This window comes from Microtus pennsylvanicus, chromosome 11 (genome assembly GCF_037038515.1).
Source record: "Microtus pennsylvanicus isolate mMicPen1 chromosome 11, mMicPen1.hap1, whole genome shotgun sequence".
Taxonomy (NCBI): Eukaryota; Metazoa; Chordata; class Mammalia; order Rodentia; family Cricetidae; genus Microtus; species Microtus pennsylvanicus.
This window is the reverse complement of record NC_134589.1, coordinates 100044006-100067578: the sequence shown is the minus strand read 5'-3', so window position 1 is coordinate 100067578 and position 23573 is coordinate 100044006. Positions and strand designations below refer to the sequence as shown.

Here is a 23573-nt window from a genome sequence, read left to right as displayed (position 1 = left end):
AGTCCTGAAACTCCCCATCTTCCGCCTCACCCCCTGCTGCTATTACAGGAGTATGCTACTGCACCCAGTTCCTTTGGTGCTGGGGATCAAACCAAGGCTTTGTGCATGCACTTTGCCAACTGATCTTCATCCTCAGCTCCTTTCACTTTTCTGCTTGTCTCTTCTGCATACCATTATCTGCACAGGAGCATAAAGAAACCAAAACAATAAAATAGACTCTTGAATTTCCTTCTCAGAGAAGGAACTTCAAATTTCATGTAGTGGCTCATTGGCTTTGAGCTTTCTACACACATACACACTCCTTCCCTGTACCTCGGCTATGCGAGTTTAGCTTCAGGATCTTTGCTTCCCCATGCCTGGGAACACTCTCCCTCCTGTTTTGAATGGGTGTCACTTCTCAGAATCCTTCCTAAATTCTTTCCCTTTAAAACAGCGCTCTCACACACCCTGCTCTAGTCTTTCCAGTCTTTGCAGGCTTGTGGGGCCCCACTCCCATTCCACATACCCTGTCGTAGGTACTGCCGTGCCTTGACACAATGCAGGCCCCTATGGACATCTGGCCATTGAAACACAGGTGAATACAGTGACATCTAAGATGAGATCTGAAGGCCAGGGAGAACGAAACTGACTATATAGTGTTGTCTCTGAGATCCAGTGCATCTTGTTTTCAAGATGATTACAAGTAGTGACTGCGTGCAGTGTAGAACTCAACTAATGAGGTTTTTGGAAGAGTGACACCCGAGCGCCTGGATAAGTTTACATCACCTCCCAGGGTCCCTATGTCTGCCATTCATTTGAAAAGGCACGGGCATATGTTTGTTTTCAAGGTGATGCCAACAGTGATGGGGAGAAGAGTGACGCACGGGATAAGTTATTGCAGGGAACAGATTGCGAGGAGAGTGACACCCTGGTGCCCAGAAAAATCTAGGTCGTCTCCCAGTCCCACTCTGGTCTCCAAACTGCGAGGGAGAAGCCGAGGACACTGGGCTCCCCTTCCGCGTAGTCGCCCGGGCAGCCGCCCATCGCTACCGCTTCCGCAGCCCCGAGGCCCCGACGTGGCGCCTCCAGCCCGGGTCTGACGCTGGCGGCCCAGCCAATGGTGGCGTTTGCGGGGCGGTGCGCGAGACCTCCCGCCGCCAGAGGGCGCCGCCCTGAGCGTCGCGGGCTGGCAGCCGCCTTGGGTCGCCCAGGGAAGCTGCCAGGCTGTGCGAGCGAGAGCGGGTGAGTGCACGTCCGGCTGTCGCCTCCGAGTCCCGCAGAGTCCGCGTCCCGGGTGCTGCCCCGCAGGTGAGGGAAGGGGACGCGCGGGAACCGCGGGGAGGATCGCGCTTTTCTGGTCGCGCGCGCGCCGCCGCCTCGTGCTCACGCGCGGCCGTTAACGGACTCCAGGCGGGGGAGGGGCGCGGGCCCCGGAAGCTGGCTGCTCGCGGATCCTCCGGGGTCGCTAGCGGGCGGCGCGGTGCGGCCCCTGCCTCCCGGATAGCTTGGCCGACGTCTGCGCAGTCGCTTTTGGTGGTTTCACATTTTGTTATTTCCGCGTGCTAGGTGGTCGCGGGGGATCCGGGTTAATAAGTGTCTCGCTTTGGGGGCGCGCACGATGCCTGTCGAGTGCGCGCTTGCTGGTGTCGGGTTCCTCCCAGCGGGTTTTGCGCCCGTCGAACCCGCATATGGGTGGCGACCAGTTTCCGGGGTTCAGCGGAGGTGCCGGGACTACAAGGGGGTTCTTGGTTTTTCTTTCCCCACCCTTAAAGAATGGAGACCTGTCAGTTCCCATTAGCGGGAATTTCCGGTTAAGGGGTGGTCAGCGCAGGGGTGTGGTCAGGCTGGAAGGTCCTGGCTGGGCCCAAGGGGTGGTGCATTTGTTCTGATTGGGTGAATTTATTCGGGGTTGGGCGTTTTCGGGTCCCTAGATGTTAAGGGATCAAAGAGGGTAAAGGTATTTAACACGAAGGGAGTTTGGTGAATCTAAACCTGTGCTGTCCACTAAGGTGGTTACTGGTGACGTGGGGCCGTCCAGCACTTGAATGTGGTAAGACTTAATTGAGTTATACTTCTGCCACCCCCTCCTCCCAGAGAGTGCCCTGGAACTCAATCTGTAGACCAGGCTGGCCTCAGGCTCAGAGATCACCTGCTTCTGCCTCCCGAGTGCTGGGACTAAGGGCGTGAACCACCACCGCCTAGCTCTGGTTTCAATTTTCAAGTGTGACTTGGGAGAAATAACGAAAAAGATCTCCTTGGTAAACTCCTATACTTAAATCAACGTGTGTTAGTAGTGTGTTACTTAGTCAATTGAGGTAATACTTGTTGTTGCCGTGTTAGAATGAACCGCTCTGGCCGGTTTCTTTTTACTTTTTCAGTATGGCCATTTGGTAATTTAAAATGGCTTATACGGCTGGCATCGTATTTCGATTGGACAGTGCTCAACGGAGCTTCCGAATGGGGGAGGGGCAGGGAGTCCCTGCCATCTGCTCTTCCTGATTCTCTGGAAGTGGCTGGCTGCCTTTCCTGGAGGTCCTCAAGGAATCGAAAGGTTCTTTTCGCCCTCCTAAGGTTGGGGTGGTGTTCTTCATCTCTGGATTAAATCCAGTGCTTAGACAGTTTTCTTTGTCGAAAAATTTCTCTTTCTGCTCTGTTGGACCAACAGGGTAAGCTTTAGCTGGTAGTCAGATTGAGTTCTTGAAGTTGAATATTGTCAATATTTGGAGAGGGGTGTTGTGCAAAGAGCCAGTTGATTTAGTGTCCTCCAGATGAACTGGAACACGCCTTCCCTGGTTCTTGTGACTTTTGGTTAGCGTTCTGTTCAGACCTACAACCCTCTTCCCTGTATTTCCCAGATCTACTGGTAACAATGCTCATTGTCAGCTTAAGGCCTTGCAGTTGTTAATAGTGGCTGATTTTGAAATCTGCTGATTTGGGTGTGTTGAATCCATTTGTAAGGGAAGAAATCAGTTGTTAGACTGTCAACTGTGGAAATAGTTTATTGAATAGGTAGTTAAGAAAGAGAAATAAAAACACGCCTCTGCTCTATTACCACAAGTGCTTTAGAACGAGTTTTCTAGACAGAACACCATGTGAGGAAGCTTTGTCTTCTAGATAGTACCTGGGTGTGTTTTGTCCCAGCAAACCCACATTTTTCTCCATAATCTTCAAGTGTGGGCTGTCAGCTGGGTGCTATAGTCTCAGCCACTTGTCATAGCGAAGAGGGAGGAGGCCTTGGATCCCAGGAATCCCAGAGAAGCCTGGGCAGCAGAGTGAGGTCTCATCTCAAACAGTAAACAACAGAACCATACAAACTTTCAAGGTATTTACAAACTTCCAAGGTGTTTACAAAAAAAAAAAAAGTTGTGCATTTTCTTTCCCCCTCTTTCTGTCTCTTTCCTTCTTCCCCTTTCCCTCTCCCTTCCTTCCTCCATCCTGACACACACACACACACACACACACACACACACACACACACACACACACACCGTCCATCAGGTAAGCTGGGTATCAAACTGGGCTCATTAGGCTTTGCCGATAGCAACTTCACATGCTGAGCTGCCTCACCACTCTCTCAAGACTTCCTAAGAGATTTCACTGATAAAAATTCAAAAAAAGAAAATGAGGTACTCTCAACCTTGCCAGGTTTTGTCCCAACAAGAAATTTATAAATTTGCTTTTTAGTTATACAAGTTTAATGTGTTGTCAAGTTAATTTTGTAACATAATGAACCTTTTGGCCTGTGGAATGGTGAGAGGCAAAAGTTCTATTTCCCCGAGTAAGAGAGGACAACTCGGCATTTTGGAGCTAGGGTTGCTGGGACATGTTTGGTGAGAAGGCAAGAAATACCAGTCTTTGAGTAGAGGGCTTCCTTGGAAATCTGAGGTGCCTCATGACTGTGGTGACTGAGGCAGATTATCTCAATGAAATATTTTCTGTTGAATAATCCCAGGATTGTACATGAGATATAGGGTTCTGGCTTGACTGGAGGCTGCTTCCCAAATTTACAGAATCTGAAATCTCTTGGCAGTTTCAAAGTGAACAGTTCCCATGGGGGAAGGGAGGACTTAGCTCAAATAAGGAGTTACCTTCCTGGTACTGTTTGGCATAGCCTCCTCTGGTTTTCAGGAAGGGAGAAGCTGTCTCAGGAAGGGAGAAGCTGTTTAGCAAGGTTTCTCTACTTGAATTGCAGCAGGAAGGGTGTGGCATTTTGCCCTCTTGCCCAGGGCTGGATAAGTGAAGGGTCAGCAGTGTACACTGTTTCAGGAAAGGCTCTCAGGAGCATTACTTGAACCGTTTGGTAGTTTTCTGTTGTTTTTCTCTCATGACAGGATTCCTCTGTATATCTCTGACTGTCCTGAAACTTGCTCTGTAGACCAGGCTAGCCTTGAACTCACAGAGATCCGCCTGCCTCTGCCTCCGGAGTGAGTGCTGGGATTAAAGACTTGTACCACCACCATCAGCAGATACTTTTAAAGCAAAAGTACAGTAATAGTGGACTACTTTTTCTTGCACCCCTTAAAAATATCTTTTATGTATATTTTGACAATTTCATATACTATTGTCTTATATCTTGATGATATCCAAGCTTTGCCAGTCCCATAATGGTTTGAACCAGGGCCAACTGGTAGTCCATCTCTTGGTATGTCTTGGAAAGAATGTTGTTTCACATGAATTTTTTAAGAAGTTGTATTTATTTTATGTATATGGTGCTCTATCTGCATGTATACCTGCATTCCAGAAGAGGACATATTATCCCATTATAAATGACTGTGAGCCACCATGTGGTTGCTGGAAATTGAACTCAGGATCTCTGGAAGAGCTGCCAATGCTGAGCCATCTCTCCAGCTTCCCTTACATGAAGTATTTGTGTCTAATGTTGTTCTGGCCAAGCATAGTCCATGGAGGTTTTCTTGTGAATGGCCCCTCAGCTTGAGTGAAGATGTTTTAAATGATTCCCATGAGCCTCTCCGTGTGTACATATGTGTGCATGAGCATGTTTATTCCATGAAGTGTCTACCTGTGTCTAAGCCAGGACTACCAGAGGCAGGTGCTGGTCTTCCTCCAGGAGCCTGGGGCACTTGGTGCAGAATAGTGAACTTCATAGGCATCAGTCTGGCTTCGGAATCTAGCTCTGTGGTCTGGGGCCAGTTCTCTGTTCAGGGCCACATCTTTGTACCCCCTAGCACCTATCTCTTAGTTCACTGAGAGCAGATGACATACTGCAGGTAAGCTCTTGGCACAGCTGTGGCACCAGAGGTTGTCAGCTGCTGTTTCTGTCTCAGTGTGCTATAGTAACATCTCACTTCTCTTGGGCGACTGATGGGAGCTGGTTTCTCCCCATGCTGTGAATTGAAAGGTAATGAATTTCACTTTACTGGCTTTGTACTAGACTGAATGCCTGTCACCTAACAGACGCTGATTGAACAGGGAGTCAGAATGGGAATTCAGGATGCTTTCTCCCTCCTGGGTAACATCTTGGGAGATAACAAATTTTTAAACAGCTGATATCTGAAAGAGGATATTTTAGCTTGTTAGAGTTTAGTTAATGAAGCTAATTCCTACTTATCTGAGTCTCCTGTTTGGACGCGTACTGCTAAAAGCCCTCCCTCGGTTTCTTCTAACCAGGGAGATGTGTTGATGTAGGAATTGCAATGTTGTACTCCTTGGGGTGTCCCTTGTGGTTTCAGGTTCTTTTTGAACATCTGTATTTTTCTCACTCTTGGGCTTTAATCTCTGTCTTGTTCCAATGAGTGTTTGCAGCAGTAATTTCCTGTTTGGATTCTTCTCCCCCACCTTCCACCCCAGACTGGGTTTCTCTTTGTAGCCCTGGCTATCCTAGAACTGCCTAATCTATAGACCAGGCTGGCCTTGAACTCACAGAGATCCACCTGCCTCAGCCTCCCAAATTCTGGGATTAAAGGTGTGTACCGCCACCACCCAGCTCCCTCCCTTCTGTTGCTTCATTTTGTTTGCTTGTTTCTTTAATTGCTTGTTTTGAGACAGGGCCTTCTGTAGCCCAGACTAGCCTGGAACTCACCACCTTTCTGCCTGTCTCCCAGGTGCTGGGATTCAGATGTGTGCCACCAGGTCCAACTCATTCTGCTTTGTCTTTGGAACAGTTCTGAAGAGTTCTGATGCAACTGATCTCTGGAGTTTTCACGAAATATTCTCTTTACACTTGGCTACTTTGTTCATCTTCCATCCAGCTATTTAGTGAACTAGTTCCATATGTTCATGGAGTCAGGACCAAGAGACAACAAAGTTCCTATTTAAGTGACCAGTAGAAGTAGAGGTCAAGACAGGCATTGTGGCAATTTAAGGTGATAAAGGAAGGTCCCAAAATGTGTCATTTAAGCCAAGACTCCAGGATGAAAAGGAACCAGCTCTGTGGAGGACTGGAATATACACTGTGGACAGAGAAAACAGCAAGCACTATGTCTGAGTAAAGAGTATGTAAGCTAGTTTGATAACCCACAAAAGCCTGTGGCCTTGAGGAGGACCAGTGTGCAGGGAGTGGGAAGGGAGGCTCTTTTAGGACAGCAAGGAAGTAGGTTTTCTTTTAAATGTCTTGGGAAGCCACTGGTGGACTTTCTCAGAAGTAAAGTATAGTAATGAACTTGGGGCTTTGTTTTTTTGTTTTTGTTTTTTTGAGATGTGGCCTTTTCTAAAGCCCAGACTGACTTTGAACTCTTGATGCTCTTGTCTCCGGAATAGCTCGGATTGCAGGAGTGTGTCACACTCCTTCTACTAAACTGTAGTATTCCAAGAGCCTTCCTTTAGTGTCCTGTGGGAGGTAGGTGGGGAAAAGGACAGTGAAGAGCCTTGTGCTGCACATGCTCGGAATGCTCTGCCTGTGTTCTGATGGTGTCTTTGGTGGGCTTTGAGAGTTGGTAGGATGTGGAATCATGAAAGAACAGTCTACACTTGAATTTCTGGATTGAGGAACTGGTTAGGTTTGGGAAGAGACTTTACAATTATAGGGCCAATTAATTAATTTAATTACCTCAGTAGTTAAGAGCACTTGCTGCCCTTGCAGAGGACCTAGATTTGGTTCTCAGCATCCACTTGGTGGCTCACAGTTGTCATGTAACTCCAGGTCCAAGGGATCCCATGCTCTCTTCTGACCCCTAAGGGCACCAAACATGCATATAGTATTCATAGATACAGGCAAAACACTTAATGCACATAAAAAATTAAAGAAAATTTACAATTAGAGTCATCAATGAAAGTATCAACAACCCTAGCATTTTGTTTATGGAAAAAGATGAGCTGGGTAGTGCTCACCTTTAATCCAGCCCTGGAGAGGCAGAGGCACGGGGATCTCTGTGAGTTCAACGCCAGTCTGGTCTAAGAGCTAGTTCCAGGGCAGACACCAAAGCTACACAGAGAAACCCTGTCTTGAAAAACCAAAACCAAAAACAAGAAAACAAAAAGTGGGGCTGGAGAGATGGCTCAGCGGTTAAGAGCACTGTTCTTCCAGGGGTCCCTGGTTCAACTCCCAGCACCCACCCATATGGCAGCTCCCACCTGTCTGTAACTCCAGTTCCAGGGGAACCCAACACCCTCACACAGACATACACACAGGCAAAACACCAATAAATATTTTAAAAAAAACCCAAAAAACCCCAAAAGTGACCATGATGTGTTGGTGTGGACTAGATGGAGGTTTTTGTTTGTTTATTTTTGTTTGGTTTTGGTTTTTCGAGACAGGGTTCCTCAGTGTAACAGCCCTAGCTGTCCTGGAACTAGCTCTGTAGACCAGACTGGCCTCAAACTCACAGAGATCTGCTTGCCTCAGCCCCCTGAGTGCTGGAATTAAAGGCCACCTCCTCCTGGCTAGATGGAGTTTTTGCTAAATGTTTGGGTAGTGTTATTTGGCATATGTATGCCCTTTATTCTACAGAAACGAAAGATGCTGACACATTCATGAGATGCCCTGTGTGCCGGTGAACTTGCAAGGTTGTTAACAGCAGGGTGTGCACACCAGGACTTGGATACATTGTGGTACAACCTAATTATAGAGCCTTGTGTATGGTATGTGGAGATAAATGTAGAATGCTCTGAGATTTGGTGCTTAGTGGAAAAAGCCAAGTGCAGAACATGCTAATAGCCTTACTTTGAACAACAACAACAAAAAAAAACCATGCACAATTTTTTTTCCAAGACAGGGTTTCTCTGTGTAGCTTTTACTGTCCTGGAACTCACTCTGTAGACCATCCTGGCCTCAAAACCACAGAGATCTGCCTGTCTTTGCCTCCTGAGTTATGGATTAAAGATGTGCACCGCCACTGCCTGGCCACAAAATGTTTTGTTTTTTTTAAGATTTATTTATTTATTTATTATGTATACAACATTCTGCCTCCATGTATGCCCGCACGCCAGAGGAGGGCGCCAGATCTCAGTACAGATGGTTGTGAGCCACCATGTGGTTGCTGGGAATTGAACTCAGGACCTCTGGAAGAGCAGCCAGTGCTCTTAACCTCTGAGCCATCTCTCCAGCCCCCCACAAAATGGTTTTTATTTTCAGAGATAATTATAGACTCACAGGAAATCACAAAGGAAAAACAGAGTCCCATGAACCTTCTACCTTTCTCCTTCTGGTGACAAACATGTTACAAGCAGGAAAAGACAGTGGGTGTAAGACTATTTCCCATACATACTATACTGTGTTGGTGTACAGAGGAGTTCCACAATAGCCCAGAATGGAATATAACAAATGTTTGTTTATTTAGGGATAACCTCACAGAAAGAGTAAGGATCCAACTGTGTTTGCTGGGAACTGGAACTGAATCCAGCAGCCAGGAATCTCGTGCACAAATTTTATCTGCATTTATAGTATATGAGATCTCGCCCAAAGTGGGCTGGTATATTAAAGGCTATTGGCTAAAGGAATTCCAACAATACTTTCTCCTTTTGTCTAAACAAGAGAGTTCTAAGCCTAATACAAAACTATATACAATAAAACAAATATCATGTATTGTCCACAGAAAGAAGGGGCAAAAAATATATAAAAATTAGAATTACAAAAGCCGGGCGTTGGTGGCGCACGCCTTTAATCCCAGCACTCGGGAGGCAGAGGCAGGTGGATCTCTGTGAGTTCGAGACCAGCCTGGTCTACAGAGCTAGTTCCAGGACAGGCTCCAAAGCCACAGAGAAACCCTGTCTCGAAAAAAACCAAAAAAAAAAAAAATTAGAATTACAACCAGCATGAACAGCATCAAACAACATATGCCAAATGTTTCAATAGTTATCCTATCCTAAGCACCATGCAATATATTCTGGGGGTTTGTTTAACATATCTATTATAGTTCAATTTGATCTTTCTAAACTGCCTGACCCGTAGGATTGTTAAGTATTCCTGTAAGATGCTTTATATTATAATAAGCAAAAAATGGTTTCATTTTCTTAGAGACATATGCGGGACCATCATCTGTCTTTATTTGTGCAGGTATATCCATGATGGCCATGATTTCTAGTAAGTAAATATGTGATTACTGAATCAGCCTTTTCCCAACTCAAAGCAGTTGCCCATTGAAAACCTGAATAGGTATCAATGGTATGGTGTACATATTTTAATTTTCCAAATTCTGTAAAATGGAACATATCCATCTGCCAGATTTTATTCCTTTGAGTACCCTTTGGGTTACTCCCTGCAGTAGTGTGTTTGGTTATAGAAAGAACAAGTAAAACTTTTCTTTATAATCTCCTTAGCTTGTTGCCATGTAATAGAAAAGTCCTTTTTTAAACCTTTGCTATTGACATGATTTTTTTATGAAACTCTGAAGCCTTCTGCACATTTCCAGTCAATAATACACCAGTTTTTGCATTACCTTGTGCTAGAGGACCTGACAGACCCATATGGGATCAGATGTGTGTTATGTATATGGGACAAAGCCTATTCCTGATTATATCTTGAACCTGAATAAATAATGATGTCAATTCTGTGTCATCTGGTATAAATTCAGTGGTTTCAATATATACAAAACAACCCTTTCTACTTATTACGAATCAGGAAATAGCCTTTAAGATATGGGCCCACTTTGGGCGTGGTCTCATGTACTATAAATGCAGACAAAAAGTATGTGCGCGCCTCTTGGATCCTGGATTCAGTTCCAGTTCCCAGCACATGCAGAGGACTGCAGATCACTACTCTTTCTGTAAGTTTATCTCTAAATGAATAAATATTATACTCCATTCAGGGCTGTTGTGGAACTCTTTTTTTTTTTTTTTTGGTTTTTTTGTTTTTTGAGACAGGGTTTCTCTGTAGCTTTGGTGCCTGTCCCTCTTGTAGACCAGGCTGGCCTCGAACTCCCAGAGATCTGGCCTGCCTCTGCCTCCCGAGTGCTGGGATTAAAGGCGTGCTGGGATTAAAGGCGTCTGCCGCCGCCACCACCACCCGGATGTGGAACTTTTTTGTGCACCAACAAATTGGTGTCCAACGCGGGCTGTGTCTTAAAGGCTACTGGCTGAAGGAGTTCCCACGGAAGTTCTGGCTGTCCGTTATGAGTTATTGTGCTTGTGTGTGCACATGTGATGTGTACTCTGTGCTCTGCTATCTAGAGGGGCTGGTTCATAACTAGCACCTAAGCTGAGACAAATGAGACAAAGAAGGTTTTTGGTTTTCCTTTGAGACAGAGTTTCATGTAGCCCAGGCTAGTCCTGAACTCACCTGTATAGCTAAGGATGGCCTGAAGCTTCTGATCTTTCTGCCTCCTCCTGGATACTAGGATTATAGGCATGTGCCACCAGGTCTGGTTTAGATACAGGGTTTTCTATAGGGTGTCTTTGGCAGTACACTCGAGACTGGAGAATGCAGATGGGACAGTGTTGCTGGGAAGGAGAAATTCCTTTTACTATCATAGTACCTTGTAAATAACCTAGGACATCTGTGTGACACCCGAGTTGAAGTGTGAGAGGCAGAGAACCATCAGTAGTGAGGGGCCCAGCTGGGTGTCCTTTAACATCTGGGCTAGAGTTCCTCCTAGAGCACAATATGGAGAGATCTGGATAAGGCCAGGTGAAGATAGACCTTCAGGCTGTGAAGAGACAATGGCAGTGAGGCAGGGACAAGCTAGTAAGGGCCATGATGGAAAGTGAGGAAGAAGTGTCATGGAGTGACAAACCCAGGTCGTGCAGCTTTTGCTCTGTGTGAGGAGTGATTAGATTTTCTTACAAGAAGTTTCTTACTTACCTGGCAGGGAGCTACCATGATCAAGAAGGTGTTTTCAGAGGCAATGCTAAGCTGTTGCACTTGGGGTGTGCGGACTTTTTTTTTTTTAATTTCCCCAAATGCGGGAAACACAACTGCATAATTTGTGCAGTGGGGATTGCATTTGTGTTCTCCCCTATACAGAAAAAAATATTCTCAGCTGGGGGCAGAGGCAGGTGGATCTCTGAGTTCAAGGTCAGTCAGGTCTACAAAGTGAGTTTCAGGACAGCCCTGGCTACAGAAAACCAACCAACCAAACAAAAAACCTGAGGCCAGACTTTGACAGAGTGAGCTGGGTTTAGTGGGCAGGTAGTTGTCATAGTGCTGACTAATACTCAGGGACTCTACAGGTAAATGCATAATAAAACAACAAACCAAAAAGAAGGGATAAACTAAAGCAGTTTTCTTTAAAAGTGGAGGTGGGAGGTGGGGTTATTTTCTAAGTTAAATCTGGTGGAGCAGAGTCTGCGTAGTCTGTGTGGGGTTGGCACGAGCTTGACTGGGTAAGCAAGGGCCTACGAGAGCGGCTGGATTGGCAGTCTGTGTTTCATTTTTTATTTTTGTTTTTCAAGATAGGGTTTCTCTGTAGCTTTGGAGCCTGTCTTGGAACTCATTCTGTAGACCAGACCGGCCTCAAACTCACAGAGATCCGCCTTCCTTTGCCTCAGTTAAAAGTGTGAACCACTATGTCTTTCTTCCTAACACACAGAGTGAGTTCCAGGCCATCTTGGGCTACACAGTGAGATCTTGTTTCAGAGAGAAGGGATGCATGCGTTTGTGTGTGTGTGTGTGTGTATAGATGACACCATGCAGGAATGGTTCCTTCCTAGTTTTCTGCGATCAGACTCCCAATGTTAGTGGTGGTGGCAAATTTCACTGAGTCATTTCATTGTCCTTCTGACTTTAAATTTGTCAAATAAAGTGAGTTGGTGTTAAGCTAGGAAAGTCAGGTTGCTAAAGATGGACAAATGTAATAAATATTGAAAAATATTTGTAGAATCTAGGTAGTGTATGGTCTTCATTGTAGAAAATGTCTACAATAAACTTGTAATTCTTCATCAAGATTTTGATAAAAACAAAAAGTATTGAAATGCTATTACACTGTTGTTTAGATTATTTATTTTATGTGTATAAGTATTTTTCTGGCATGTATGTCTGTTTACCATGTGAGTGCCTAGTAGCCATGGAAATCAGAAGAGTGTGTTAGATTGCCTAGAACTGGAGTTACAGACAGTGTGAGTTGCCATGTAGGCTTCCTTAACGACTGAGCCATCTCTAGTAACCCCTTACACTGTGTTCAAATATAACCTGACATACTGAAATTGTGGGTATTTGGGGATGGGGAATTTATTTCAGTAGTAGAGCCTGCCAAGTGCATGTGAGGGCCTTGGTTCAGTTCTCTAGGATGACAACCAAACAACCTTCTGAGCGGGGCACCTAATTCCTCCAGCGTTTAGGAGGTGGAAGCAGGAAGATCAAGAGTTCAAGGACAACCTGGTCCACCTCTGGAGTTCCAATTCAGTCAGGGCTACAAAGGTGAGACTTAATCTCAGAAAGACAAAGCTATGACATCTGAGGCTCTGGCCTCAGTTTAAAAGAGAATTTATTTATTTTTTACTTACGTATTTGTTGTTTTTTGAGACAGGGTTCTTTTGTGTAGTCCTGGCTGTACTGTAACTTGCTCTGTAGACCAGACTCAAACTCACAAAGATCCACCTGCTTCTGCCTCCCAAGGGCAGGTGTGCCCCACCGTGCCTACTTAATTTCCTAGTAATCATATGCTTGTATTTTTAACTCTTTGCCCTGTGCCTTTTTTTTTTAAATTTATTATTATGTATACAGTATTCTGCCTGGATATCTGCCTGCAGGCCAGAAGAGGGCACTAGATCTCATTATAGATGGCTGTGAGCCACCATATGGTTGCTGGGAATTGAACCTCAGGACCACTGAGCCACCTCCCCAGCCCTGCCCTGTGCCTTTTGTAAGAGGTCAGAGTTCAAAGTGTTCCAGCACTTTCTAGGGAAATAATCCTAAGACTATTAACCTGACCAGTTATCATTACCCAGGAACCCCCCCAGCCTCTACCTCCACCCCCGAGAGACAGGGTCTCTTTATAGCCCTGGCTTTTCTGAAACTTGCTCTGTAGACTAGGCTGTCCTCACAGGAATCCACCTGCCTCTGTCTTCCAAGTGCTAGGATTAAAGGCGTGCACCACCACTGCCCAGTGCATCAGGTGTTCCCAACATGAACCATCTTGCCTGCTTCTTCTTCTTTGTTTTTTGTTTTTTTTTGGTTTTCCGAGACAGGGTTTCTCTGCGGCTTTGGAGCCTGTCCTGGAACTAGCTCTTGTAGACCAGGCTGGTCTCGAACTCACAGAGATCCGCCTGCCTCTGCCTCCCGAGTGCTGGGATTAAAGGTGTGCGCCACCACTGCCTGGCTCTTGCCTGTTTCTTGACTAATTTTTTTTTCTTTTGATTTTTCGAGACAGGGTTTCTCTGTATAGCTTTGGAACCTGTCCTGGAACTTGCTTTGTAGACCAGGTTGGCCACAAACTGCCTCTGCCTCCCGAGTGCTGGGATTAAAGGTGTGCGCCACCACTGCCCTGCCAGTGCTCTTAACCACTGGGCCATCTTTTCAGCCCTCAGTGTTACGGATTTTTAAAAACTCGTTCTGGAAGTTTTCAAAGACATAAAAGTAAATTCTTGTACTTACTACCCATAGTTAACTTACTGCCTTTTCCTGATTCCCCTTCTCATAAGATGGAGGAGTATTTGATTTTTATTTATTTTAAGGTTTTAGTTTTTTGAGACAGGGTGTAAGCTGGGTGTCCTGGAATTCGCTCTGTGATTAAAGGTGTATGTCACTACACCTGGGGAATACGTGAAAGCGAGTGGTAGATGTCTTTTCTGAGTGTCACTTTTATAGTATCAAATACAGATGCTTGACAGTGCAGAAAGATCAGGAAGATGCATGCCAGTCAGCCTTTGGGTATTCAGTCCATATCTCTGAAAATGACATGACAGTGGCAAGCAGTCGGGGGACTAGGACATTTTAGCTGCCTGCTGAGGTGTGGGGTGCCTACTGTCTCCAGTCTGAACACATGAATTACGTGCTAAGATAGATACCTTGTTCATTGTGGTATCAGTTCTCAGCCAGGGTGGGGAGGTGATTGGAGCCCCTCTGCCCTCCACCCCTCCGGGATATTTGGCAATATCTGGAGATATCTTTGATGGTCACACCCGGTAGCTAGAGAGATTGCTGACCTCCAACAGTAGAGGACACTGCGCAAATGAGCAGTGTCGTACGCTGAGACTGGGAATCTAGAGTGGGGATCAGGGAATCCATTTTTTGTTTTGTTTTGTTTTGTTTGGGTGTTTCAGGACAGGGTTTCTCTGTAGCTTTGGAGCCTGTCCTGGAACTAGCTCTGTAGACCAGGCTGGCCTCTGCCTCCCGAGTGCTGGGATTAAAGGTACCGCCTGGGAGGGAATCCATGTTTTAAAACTGTGTGTGGGTGTTTTGCTCATATATGCCTGTGTACCACATGCATGTAGTGCCTGAGAAGAGCTTAGAAAAAGGTGTTAGAGTCCTTGGAACTGGAGCCCCAGATGGCTAGGAACTGTCATTGTGCATGCTAGGGATTGAAGAGTCCTGGAAGAAGATCAGTTCTTTTACCCCCTTCTCAGAGGTTCTGTTTAAGTTACTGGGAACTTCTCAGTGAAGGTTGGTCAGAGGGATGGATAGCAGTGGCATGAGTCACTGTGGAGATCTGTCCATACTGTGGTGGAGTTAACTCAGAAGCTTGGGCTCTGCTTACTAGGATATCTGAGGCGGGCGGAGGTAAAGTTTTCATTTCTGGAGATCTTCCAGAAGTTAAACAAGGCTGAGATTGTTCTTGTTGCAGCTCATGCATGTGGGTTGACAGGGAAGAAACAAAACCTGTGTGAGGAAGGGAGATGCCTTTGAATGGAGACATTTAGGAGGCACATCCAGGATGTCCTTAGCAGCCTGAAAATAGCATGCTGTGGACGCATTGGAGGGACCCCAAAGAAAAGGGACTGACAGCTCCTTAGTGTCCAGGGATTATGGAGATGGGTGTGTTTTGTGGTCTGAATGAGAGTTTAGAGTCATGGAATTTTTTTTGTTTTTTTATTTTTGCAAAACAAGGTTTCTCTTGTGTAGCCTTGACTATCCTAGAACTCCTTTGTAGACCAGGCTGGCCTGGAACTCACAGAGATCTGCCTTCCTCTGCTTCCTGACTGCTTAGAGTTCTGGATGTTTAGTGGGTAATGCAGAATTGCTGGCAGGTACAGTAATTTTGTGCCTTGTTTCTTTGCAGATTGCTCAATTAGCAAGTGGATGTGCGGGTAACATGTCCAGTGTGTCCGAGGAGAGAAGAAAAAGACAGCACAATATTAAGGAAGGTCTACAGTTCATCCAGTAAGAACTTGATACTTCATGGCCCACCGCTGTGTTTATCCGATGACCACCTTTGTACTATGTATGAAGTCCACACATGTGGAAAATCAGAGATCTCTTGGGTTTTTCCAGGCTTGTGTTGTTCTGTTTTGAAGTAGAATCACTGTAGCCCAAGAAAACCTCAAACTCCTAGCAGTCCTCCTGCTTCAGTCTCAGAAGTATTGGATTATAAGCGTGAATCCATCCCTGACAGACTACAACTGTCACAGTGTTCAGGTTGGGTTGGAAAGGACGTTTTCATTTGAGCACTTTTTTTCCCTTTTCTTTTTGGATATTATTTTTGTTGTTGTTGTTCTTCAAGACAGGGTTTCTCTGTAGCCCTAGCTGTCCTGCAACTCTCTGTAGACCACACTGGCCTTGGACTTGGAGATCTGCCTCCCTCTGAAGTACTGGGATTAAAGGCGGGCGCCCCCTTTTGGGTATTCTTATACCTTTTTTAAAAATATTTTTATATTTTTAGGGCTACAGCCCTGATGTTGCAGCCCCTTCCCCCAAATTAGTATGAAGAATTGGAATGTATTTCCATAAGAAGCATTCTGGCGAATTAAACATCTGGAGTTAACATCCGCAGCACAGAAGGCTTTGGCTGTTGGGAACAGCACCAGTGACAGACAGCTTTTGTTCAGGGACATGTTCAGGCAGAAGGGTCTCTGGTCATTTTGGGGAGGAGACATATCTTAGCACTTGTAATAGGAATTCTGCATTCAGAAGCCAGAAGAGAGTATTGGATCTTTGAGCTGCCATATGGTTATTGGGAACTGAAATCAGGGTCCTCTGCAAGAGCAGCAAATACTTTTAACTACCGAGCATCTCTCCAGCCCCTAAAAAGCACAGTTTAAGATAACTTCTGGCTGAGTAACTTCTGGGAGCCTGTCAGGGTGGAGCATTCTTGCAATCCCAGCCTGTGGGATGTAGAGATGGGCTGATTTCAGTGAGTTCCATGTCCATCAGGGGTACTGTCTCAGAACAAATGAACAAGACTTCTAGTAGATCTTGGTAATTACAATGGATTTGTTTCTTCTTCTCAGGTCTCCGCTGTCATATCCAGGGACCCAGGAGCAATATGCGGTAATGACTTTGGGAAGAGCTGTGGATAGTCACAGTAGTCTAAGAATTATCACATCTGCAGCAGGATTTAGTAAACTCTGGCCTTGTGTCACAGCTGCCCTGACCAGCTACCCTCTTTCACAAATAAAGTTTTATCAGAATACTGCAACTGCAGCCCTTTGTTTATGTGTTCTCTGTGGCACTTTGGGACATAGGACAGAACTTAAGTGTCCCACAGTGCTTTAAATGCTCACTTTTTGGCATTTATAGGAAAAGCTTGCCAATCTCTTCTATATAGAACAGCCTTTGGGACTTTTTGGGACAGTTGTCCTATATTTTCTTTCCTGTGTTAGTGTATTCTGAGTTAAGTGTGGATTTAGAACCCTCTGTCAATACTATTTAATCAATTACACGTGGGGTGGAATTGAACAGAGAATGTGGGTGTCATCATTTTCATCTTGATAAGTCTTAGTGGCACGGAAGGAGGGTTGTCTAGAGAATGGGAGGGAAGAGCTGGGTTGAATTGGCTAAGCACAGGGAGAAGAAGGCCATTGCTTCTCATCTCTGAGGATGTGTGTCTGCAAGTGTCCACATTCCTCCTCCTCCTGTGTTCAGCTTCTTTTCCTCCCTATTTTCATGAGGGAAGTCTTAAGTCTTTGGCCGAAATACCTGGAAAATTCTTTTGTTCTCCCGCATGTGGAGCTGGGCCCACAGAGGTTGTGTGACACATCATAGACCACGTCAGGCCTTGATGCCTGGTTGTTCCTTAACAGTCTAGGCATTTTAAATGTGTGCATATTAGGATCTTGTGATAGAAAAGGTCTCTTAGAATATCAAGGCATTTTTTTTTAAATATTTATTTATTATGTATACAATGTTCTGTCTATGTGTATGCCTGCAGGCCAGAAGAGGGCACCAGACCCCATTGCAGATGGTTGTGAGCTACCATGTGGTTGCTGGGAATTGAACTCAGGACCTTTGGAAGAGCAGGCAATGCTCTTAACCTCTGAGCCAACTCTCCAGCCCAAGGCATTTTTTTGTACATATCGAAAAATAGTTATAGTCGCTTAGTAAGCAAATTATTAGCCTTATCTCCTTCCCATAAATCAGGCAACAATCTAAGGAAATAGCTTGTAAAAGAATAAATACAGGGCCAGAGAGATGGCTCAGCATGGGAAGGCGCCAGGCACCAAGCCTAATGACCTGAATGAGTCCCACATGGTGGAAGGAGAGGTCTGACTCCCAAATTCTTTTTCACAGTCGCGTGCATAAAACTACTCCTCCCAGTCCCCACAAGTGACAAAATGTTTTTAAACATGAAATGTAAATGATGTGTTAAAAATGTGGAAAGGTTTGACTGTTTTGGTAAAGACATGAAAATACTAAAGGGTACTGTGCATGTGTGCATACCTACATGCACACGCTTCCTAGTGTGCTGCATAGCAGCACATGAAAGTCTTTATTACTGTTGCCTTCTCAGAAAGACTTCTAAAAGAAAGTCAAAGACTTAAAGCAAAGCTGGGTGTGGTGGCTCATACCTGTAATCTCAGCTCTTGAGAAGCAGAGGCAGGAGGATGACAGCAGATTTGAAGCCATAAATGTAAATTGTACTCTCTTGACTGAGGACTGTGCCAAGTGTCTATTACCTGCCCAGAATCAGAGATGTACACAGTACACTTAACAAGTATTTTTGACCCTGTTTTTTCTCATAGGGAGAGTGTATTTTCTCTTGCAGAAATAGGAAAGATGAACTTCCTAGCAAGGCAGCAGCAACAGGCTTTCCTACAGCAGTGCTCTCTGAAGTTTTAGGCATAAACATGATATTTACTTCTGTCTTACCTTGTTCTGGCTTCAAGAGGTAATTTTCTCTTTTTAGGTGTATTTGCATGCTCTCGTGAGAAATCTTTTTAATGAAGGAAATGATACTTATCGGGAATGTGATTGGAGTAGCTCTCTGAGTCAGTACTCGGAAGCTTTGAGTATAGCTGATTATGCAAAGTCTGAAGAAATTTTAATTCCTCAAGAAATCATTGAAAAACTTCATATAAATCGTATTGCCTGCTATTCTAATATGGTGAGTTCTAGAGCATTTTCTTCAGTGCTGTAATATATTAATAAGAGGCCATTTTCCTAAGTTTTGACCTGGACTAGGTGTGGAGCCTAGCCCCTATGCTTTTAAGGCCATAGCATGGTACTAGGCATGTACCACTGAGCTGCACTGTGCATGTGTGCTCATGGGTGGCTAATGTTGCTTTCTATAATATGTTCCTGGTTAATAAACTATTTGAGAGCTACTTACATTTTACTTTTAAAATTGACATGTCAGCAGTGGAGGTTTGTGGGTGTCATGTGGTATGTGATGTGTGTGCAGTATACAGTGTTCAGATCAGAGAAAGAACATCTGTTTTTAGTGTAAGCATGGACAATCCCTTTTTTTCTATAACCCCTCTAAAAATTATTTATTTATTTATTTATTTATTTATTATGTATACAATATTCTGTCTGTGTGTATGTTTGCAGGCCAGAAGAGGGCACCAGATCTCATTACAGATGGTTGGGAGCCACCATGTGGTTGCTGGTAATTGAACTCAGGACCTTTGGAAGAGCAGACAATGCTCTTAATCTCTGAGCCATCTCTCCAGCCCTCCCTTTTTTTCTTCTATTTTTTAATTTTCTTTTTACAAAGAATAGTTGCTGTATTTCTGTAGCCTTGGAGGACTTCCAGGTGCCAGCCAAGAACAATCTCTTGCAAGATAAATTTGCAGTATTTTTATTGCTGTTTTTTTTTTTAAGATTTATTTTATGTATATTAGTGCTCTATCTGCACGTACACCTTTATGACAGAAGAGGGCATCAGATCCCACTATAGATGGTTGTGAGCCACTGTGTGGGTGCTGGGAATTGAGCTGAGGACCTCTGGAAGAGCAGTCAGTGCTCTTAACCACTGAGCCATCTCTCTATCCCCCCCTCCTTTTTTTTAAATAAGAAGTTTTGTTTTATTCCTTACAGGGCTGAGGCAAGCACTCCATCGTTGAGCTCCCCCCAGCCTCTTTCTAAGCACACTGCTGAGCAGTGGTGGCGCACAGCTGTAATCCCAGTATTTGGGAGGAAGAGGCAGGTGGATCTCTGAGTTTGAGGCCAGCCAGGGTTACACAGTAAAACCTTGCCTAAAAAAAAAACAAACAAAAAAATGTATGTGTATACGTATACACATTTTATATACATACATATCATACTATCATTACTGTAGTTACCCACTTTATTTATTTATTATAGAGCAGAGAGAATGAGAGCGTAGCAATCAGAGGCAGTTTTGGGTTATCAGGGTTACCTGGTGAGCCATCTCACTAACCCCTCACATGACTTTAAAAATGTATTTTTTAGATTTATTTATTTTGTTTTACCTTTTACCAGCATGCATGTACGTGTACCATGTGTATATGTGTTTGAGTGTTTTGCCTGTGTTTGTGCACTGCCATGTTTGCCTGGTGCCTGTGCAGCCAGAGGAGGGTGTTGTGAGCCTCCATGTGGACATTGGGAATTGAACCTGAGTCTTCTGGAAGGGTGCCAGTACTCTTAGCTGCGATCCATCTCCCCAGCCTCCACATTTCACATCTTTAATGGATTTAAAAAGCAGTGCTGATAATGAGAGGAAATCGGGTAGATTATGACACTGGGGTACCAGCCATGTTCCAGAAGCTTTCTTCCTTGGAGACATAGGGCTCTCTGACTAAGTACTCATATTTGTCTGATACAGGATAGGAAGTACATAGATATTCATGATAATTTCCCACTTTTATGTATGTGGAACATCCTAACAAAATGACGGAAATGAAAAATAACATTGTGAACTTTGAATTTAAGTTGAGAGTCATAGAATGTGGTCACGTATTTGTTTTCATGTCTGAAACAGGCATCAGAGTGAGGTATTAATTGTGTGACTCTGGCTTTCTCTTTCGGCCTTTCCCACCAGGGTTTCCATGATAAAGTTTTGGAAGATTGTAATGCTGTCCTCAGCATTAATTCCAGTAACTGCAAGGCTCTGTATCGGAAATCTAAGGCTTTGAGTGACTTAGGGCGCTACAAAGAGGCCTATGATGCTGTAGCAAAGTGCTCCTTAGCAGTGCCTCAGGTATGTAATGGACTCTTCAGCTCACTTGTTTGCATCAAATATTTTACTGCTCTCGCGTGGAGAAATGGCAAGTGAAAGAATCAGGACTTCCTGCAGCCGTCAGCCTGCTCCAGTTGAGTCTAGCTGGGAAACGTCACCACCCTGTTTGATTGTTTCACTGCAGATACATTCATGAATGTTGGCTTTCTTTTAGGATGAACATGTAATAAAACTAACTCAAGAATTAGCTCAGAAATTGGGATTTAAAATAAGGAAAGCATATGTTAGAGCTGAGGTAAGTCAAACTTCTCTCAGGGCTTTTTCATTTTGTTGTATAATCTTGAGTCGGTTCTGTTTTGAAATTGCATTTTCATTTTATTTCAGCTCTCTCTGAAGCCAGTTCCAGGAGATGGGGCTACCAAGGTAGGGTTATTATCTATACAAGAATCATGCGTCTGAGAGAAGAAGGGCTGGCAGACTTAGCAACTGTGCTTTTTGTAGTTTTAATGTAGTTTTGATGCCTCGGACATGAAACTGGCCATGGCTTCCTGTCACTTTTTTATTTATTTTATTTTTTTTTCTTCCTGTCACTTTTGAGAACAAAACAATTCAAGTACTGTACTTTAATCTGAGCCAGGTTTCCCACAGGCCACTGGAGCATGTGACAGGATGTGAACAGATGCTCAGTTTTCTTTGAAAATCATAGATCAAAGCCAGATACTAGTTTTGAGAGACATTGGAATTTAAACAAGAAATTAGCCACACAAAAAAAGACAGGAGTGATTGGATTAGTCCCTGTTCCCATCTAAATATCCTTTTGAGAAATGCATGTCTTGCGATCCCAAGAGTGTAAGGTGAGCAGGGACAACACAGATCTGTCTTCAAAAGAAAACAAAGCCCTACCTGATGATGCCTGGTAATCCCAGATACGGAGGTAGGGGGACCAGAAGGTCTGATGATGCCTGATAATCCCAGATACGGAGGTAGGGGGACCAGAAGGTCTGATGATGCCTGATAATCCTAGATAGGGAGGCAGGGGGACTGGAAGGTCTGATGATGCCTGGTAATCCCAGATAGGGAGGCAGGAGGACTGGAAATTCAAGGTCATCCTTAGCTATATCCTGAGATTGAGGCCATCCTGGGCTACAAGAGATTGTTTCAAGAGAAGAAGCAAGGCATGGTGGTGCACACCTTTTAATCCCAGCATTTGGGAGGCAGAGGCAGCTGGATCTCTGTGAGTTCTAGGCCAACCAGAACTACATAATGAGATCCTGTCTCAAAATAACAAAAAGAGTAGGAGATAAGTGGTTTGAATGTTCTTTTGATTTCTCATATCTTAGTCAAATGTCTTTGCAAATTTATATCAGTCTTCTAAGATGAGTTTTACTGACTGTTTCAGAGTTTAGAATCCTGAAAACATGATCATTATTGGTTTAATTTCCAGGCTGTGAACTATTCTGTGGAAGACATTGAGCCAGGTATGTTTTCGCCAGTTTGCCAGGTCTAGAGTGTGTTTATTATATAGTATTGTCAAGTGAGGTTGCTGTGGGATGAAAGCGAGACTGACTGCGTTCATATTTTCACCTAGCCTTCATACCTTCTGTTATTGGCCATTAGCACTCCTGTTTTGTAAATACAGTGGCTTGGAGTGAGTAAATTTCTATGTATATTGCAGATTTATTAACCCCAAGGCAAGAAGCACTTCCAGTTGTCTCCCTTCCTATGTCCAGTTTTCCTCATGACATTGGGAGTGAGCTGGCCTCAGTTCCTGTTATGCCTGGCACTTCTGTTTTGCAAGTGGATGAGAGCCCACTGCCATCCACAGTGTTTGCAAATGGAGGGAAGTACGCCTTTATGCCACCAGACACCTTTGTAGATGATGGAGACATTATCCTTGGGGATGACATAGACGATCTCCTTGATTCTGCCCCAGAAACAAATGATGCTTTCATGGTGAGTTTCACTGTTTAGTTTCCTATTTAATTCCCTTTTTAAAAAGTGTGGGTGGTGGTGTGTATGTGTGCACGCATGTGCGCATATGTACATGTGAGAGGTGTTTGTGACATGTGGAAACCTGTTCCTATGTGTAGAAGGAGCGGCGGACTGCGTTCCCGCCCGGCTCCCACACGGCTAGCTAAAGTAAACACCCGAAATAACAACACACAAATTGTATTCATTTAAACACTGGTTGGCCCATTATATCTAGCCTCTTCTTGGCTAACTCTCACATCTTTTTTTTTTTTTTTAAATATTTTATTTATTTATTATGTATACAATATTCTGTCTGTGTGCATGTCTGCAGGCCAGAAGAGGGCAGAAGATTTCATTACAGATGGTTGTGAGCCACCATGTGGTTGCTGGGAATTGAACTCAGGACCTTTGGAAGAGCAGGCAATGCTCTTAATCTCTGAGCCATCTCTCCAGCTCCTAACTCTCACATCTTAATTAACCCTTTTTTTTTTTTTTTTTTTTTTTTTTTTTGGTTTTGGTTTTTCCAGACAGGGTTTCTCTGCGGCTTTGGAGCCTGTCCTGGAACTAGCTCTGTAGACCAGGCTGGTCTCGAACTCACAGAGATCCGCCTGCCTCTGCCTCCCAAGTGCTGGGATTAAAAGCCTGCGTCACCATCGTCCAGCTTAATTAACCCACTTTTAATAATGTGTGTAGCACCATGAGGTGATGGCTTACTGGGAAGATTCTAACCTACATCCATCTCCGGTCGGAGAATCATGGCGTCTTCCTGTCTCTCCT

General features: G+C 44.4%; 1 protein-coding gene and 1 non-coding gene across 4 annotated transcripts in view; both read left to right on the top strand.

The window, feature by feature from the left end:
• Positions 1-1145: 1145 nt before the first annotated feature.
• The window catches only part of Zc3h7a (zinc finger CCCH-type containing 7A), a 42441-nt gene continuing 20013 nt past the window's right edge, over positions 1146-23573 (top strand). The window contains exons 1-9 of one of the 3 annotated variants that reach the window (XM_075942045.1): positions 1146-1287; positions 15528-15628; positions 16696-16735; positions 18591-18788; positions 20688-20846; positions 21040-21120; positions 21210-21248; positions 22270-22303; positions 22501-22778. In XM_075942045.1, coding sequence (XP_075798160.1) covers positions 15561-15628; positions 16696-16735; positions 18591-18788; positions 20688-20846; positions 21040-21120; positions 21210-21248; positions 22270-22303; positions 22501-22778 — 897 coding nt within the window. In that variant the 5' untranslated portion in view covers positions 1146-1287; positions 15528-15560. Of the gene's footprint in view, positions 1288-12587; positions 12728-15527; positions 15629-16695; positions 16736-18590; positions 18789-20687; positions 20847-21039; positions 21121-21209; positions 21249-22269; positions 22304-22500; positions 22779-23573 lie in introns of those variants that run through there. The other 2 variants (XM_075942047.1, XM_075942046.1) reach the window with 2 other exon arrangements.
• Positions 11166-11330, top strand: LOC142832080 (U1 spliceosomal RNA). Its single transcript, XR_012907169.1, has one exon. It is a non-coding gene; the product is annotated as a U1 spliceosomal RNA (small nuclear RNA).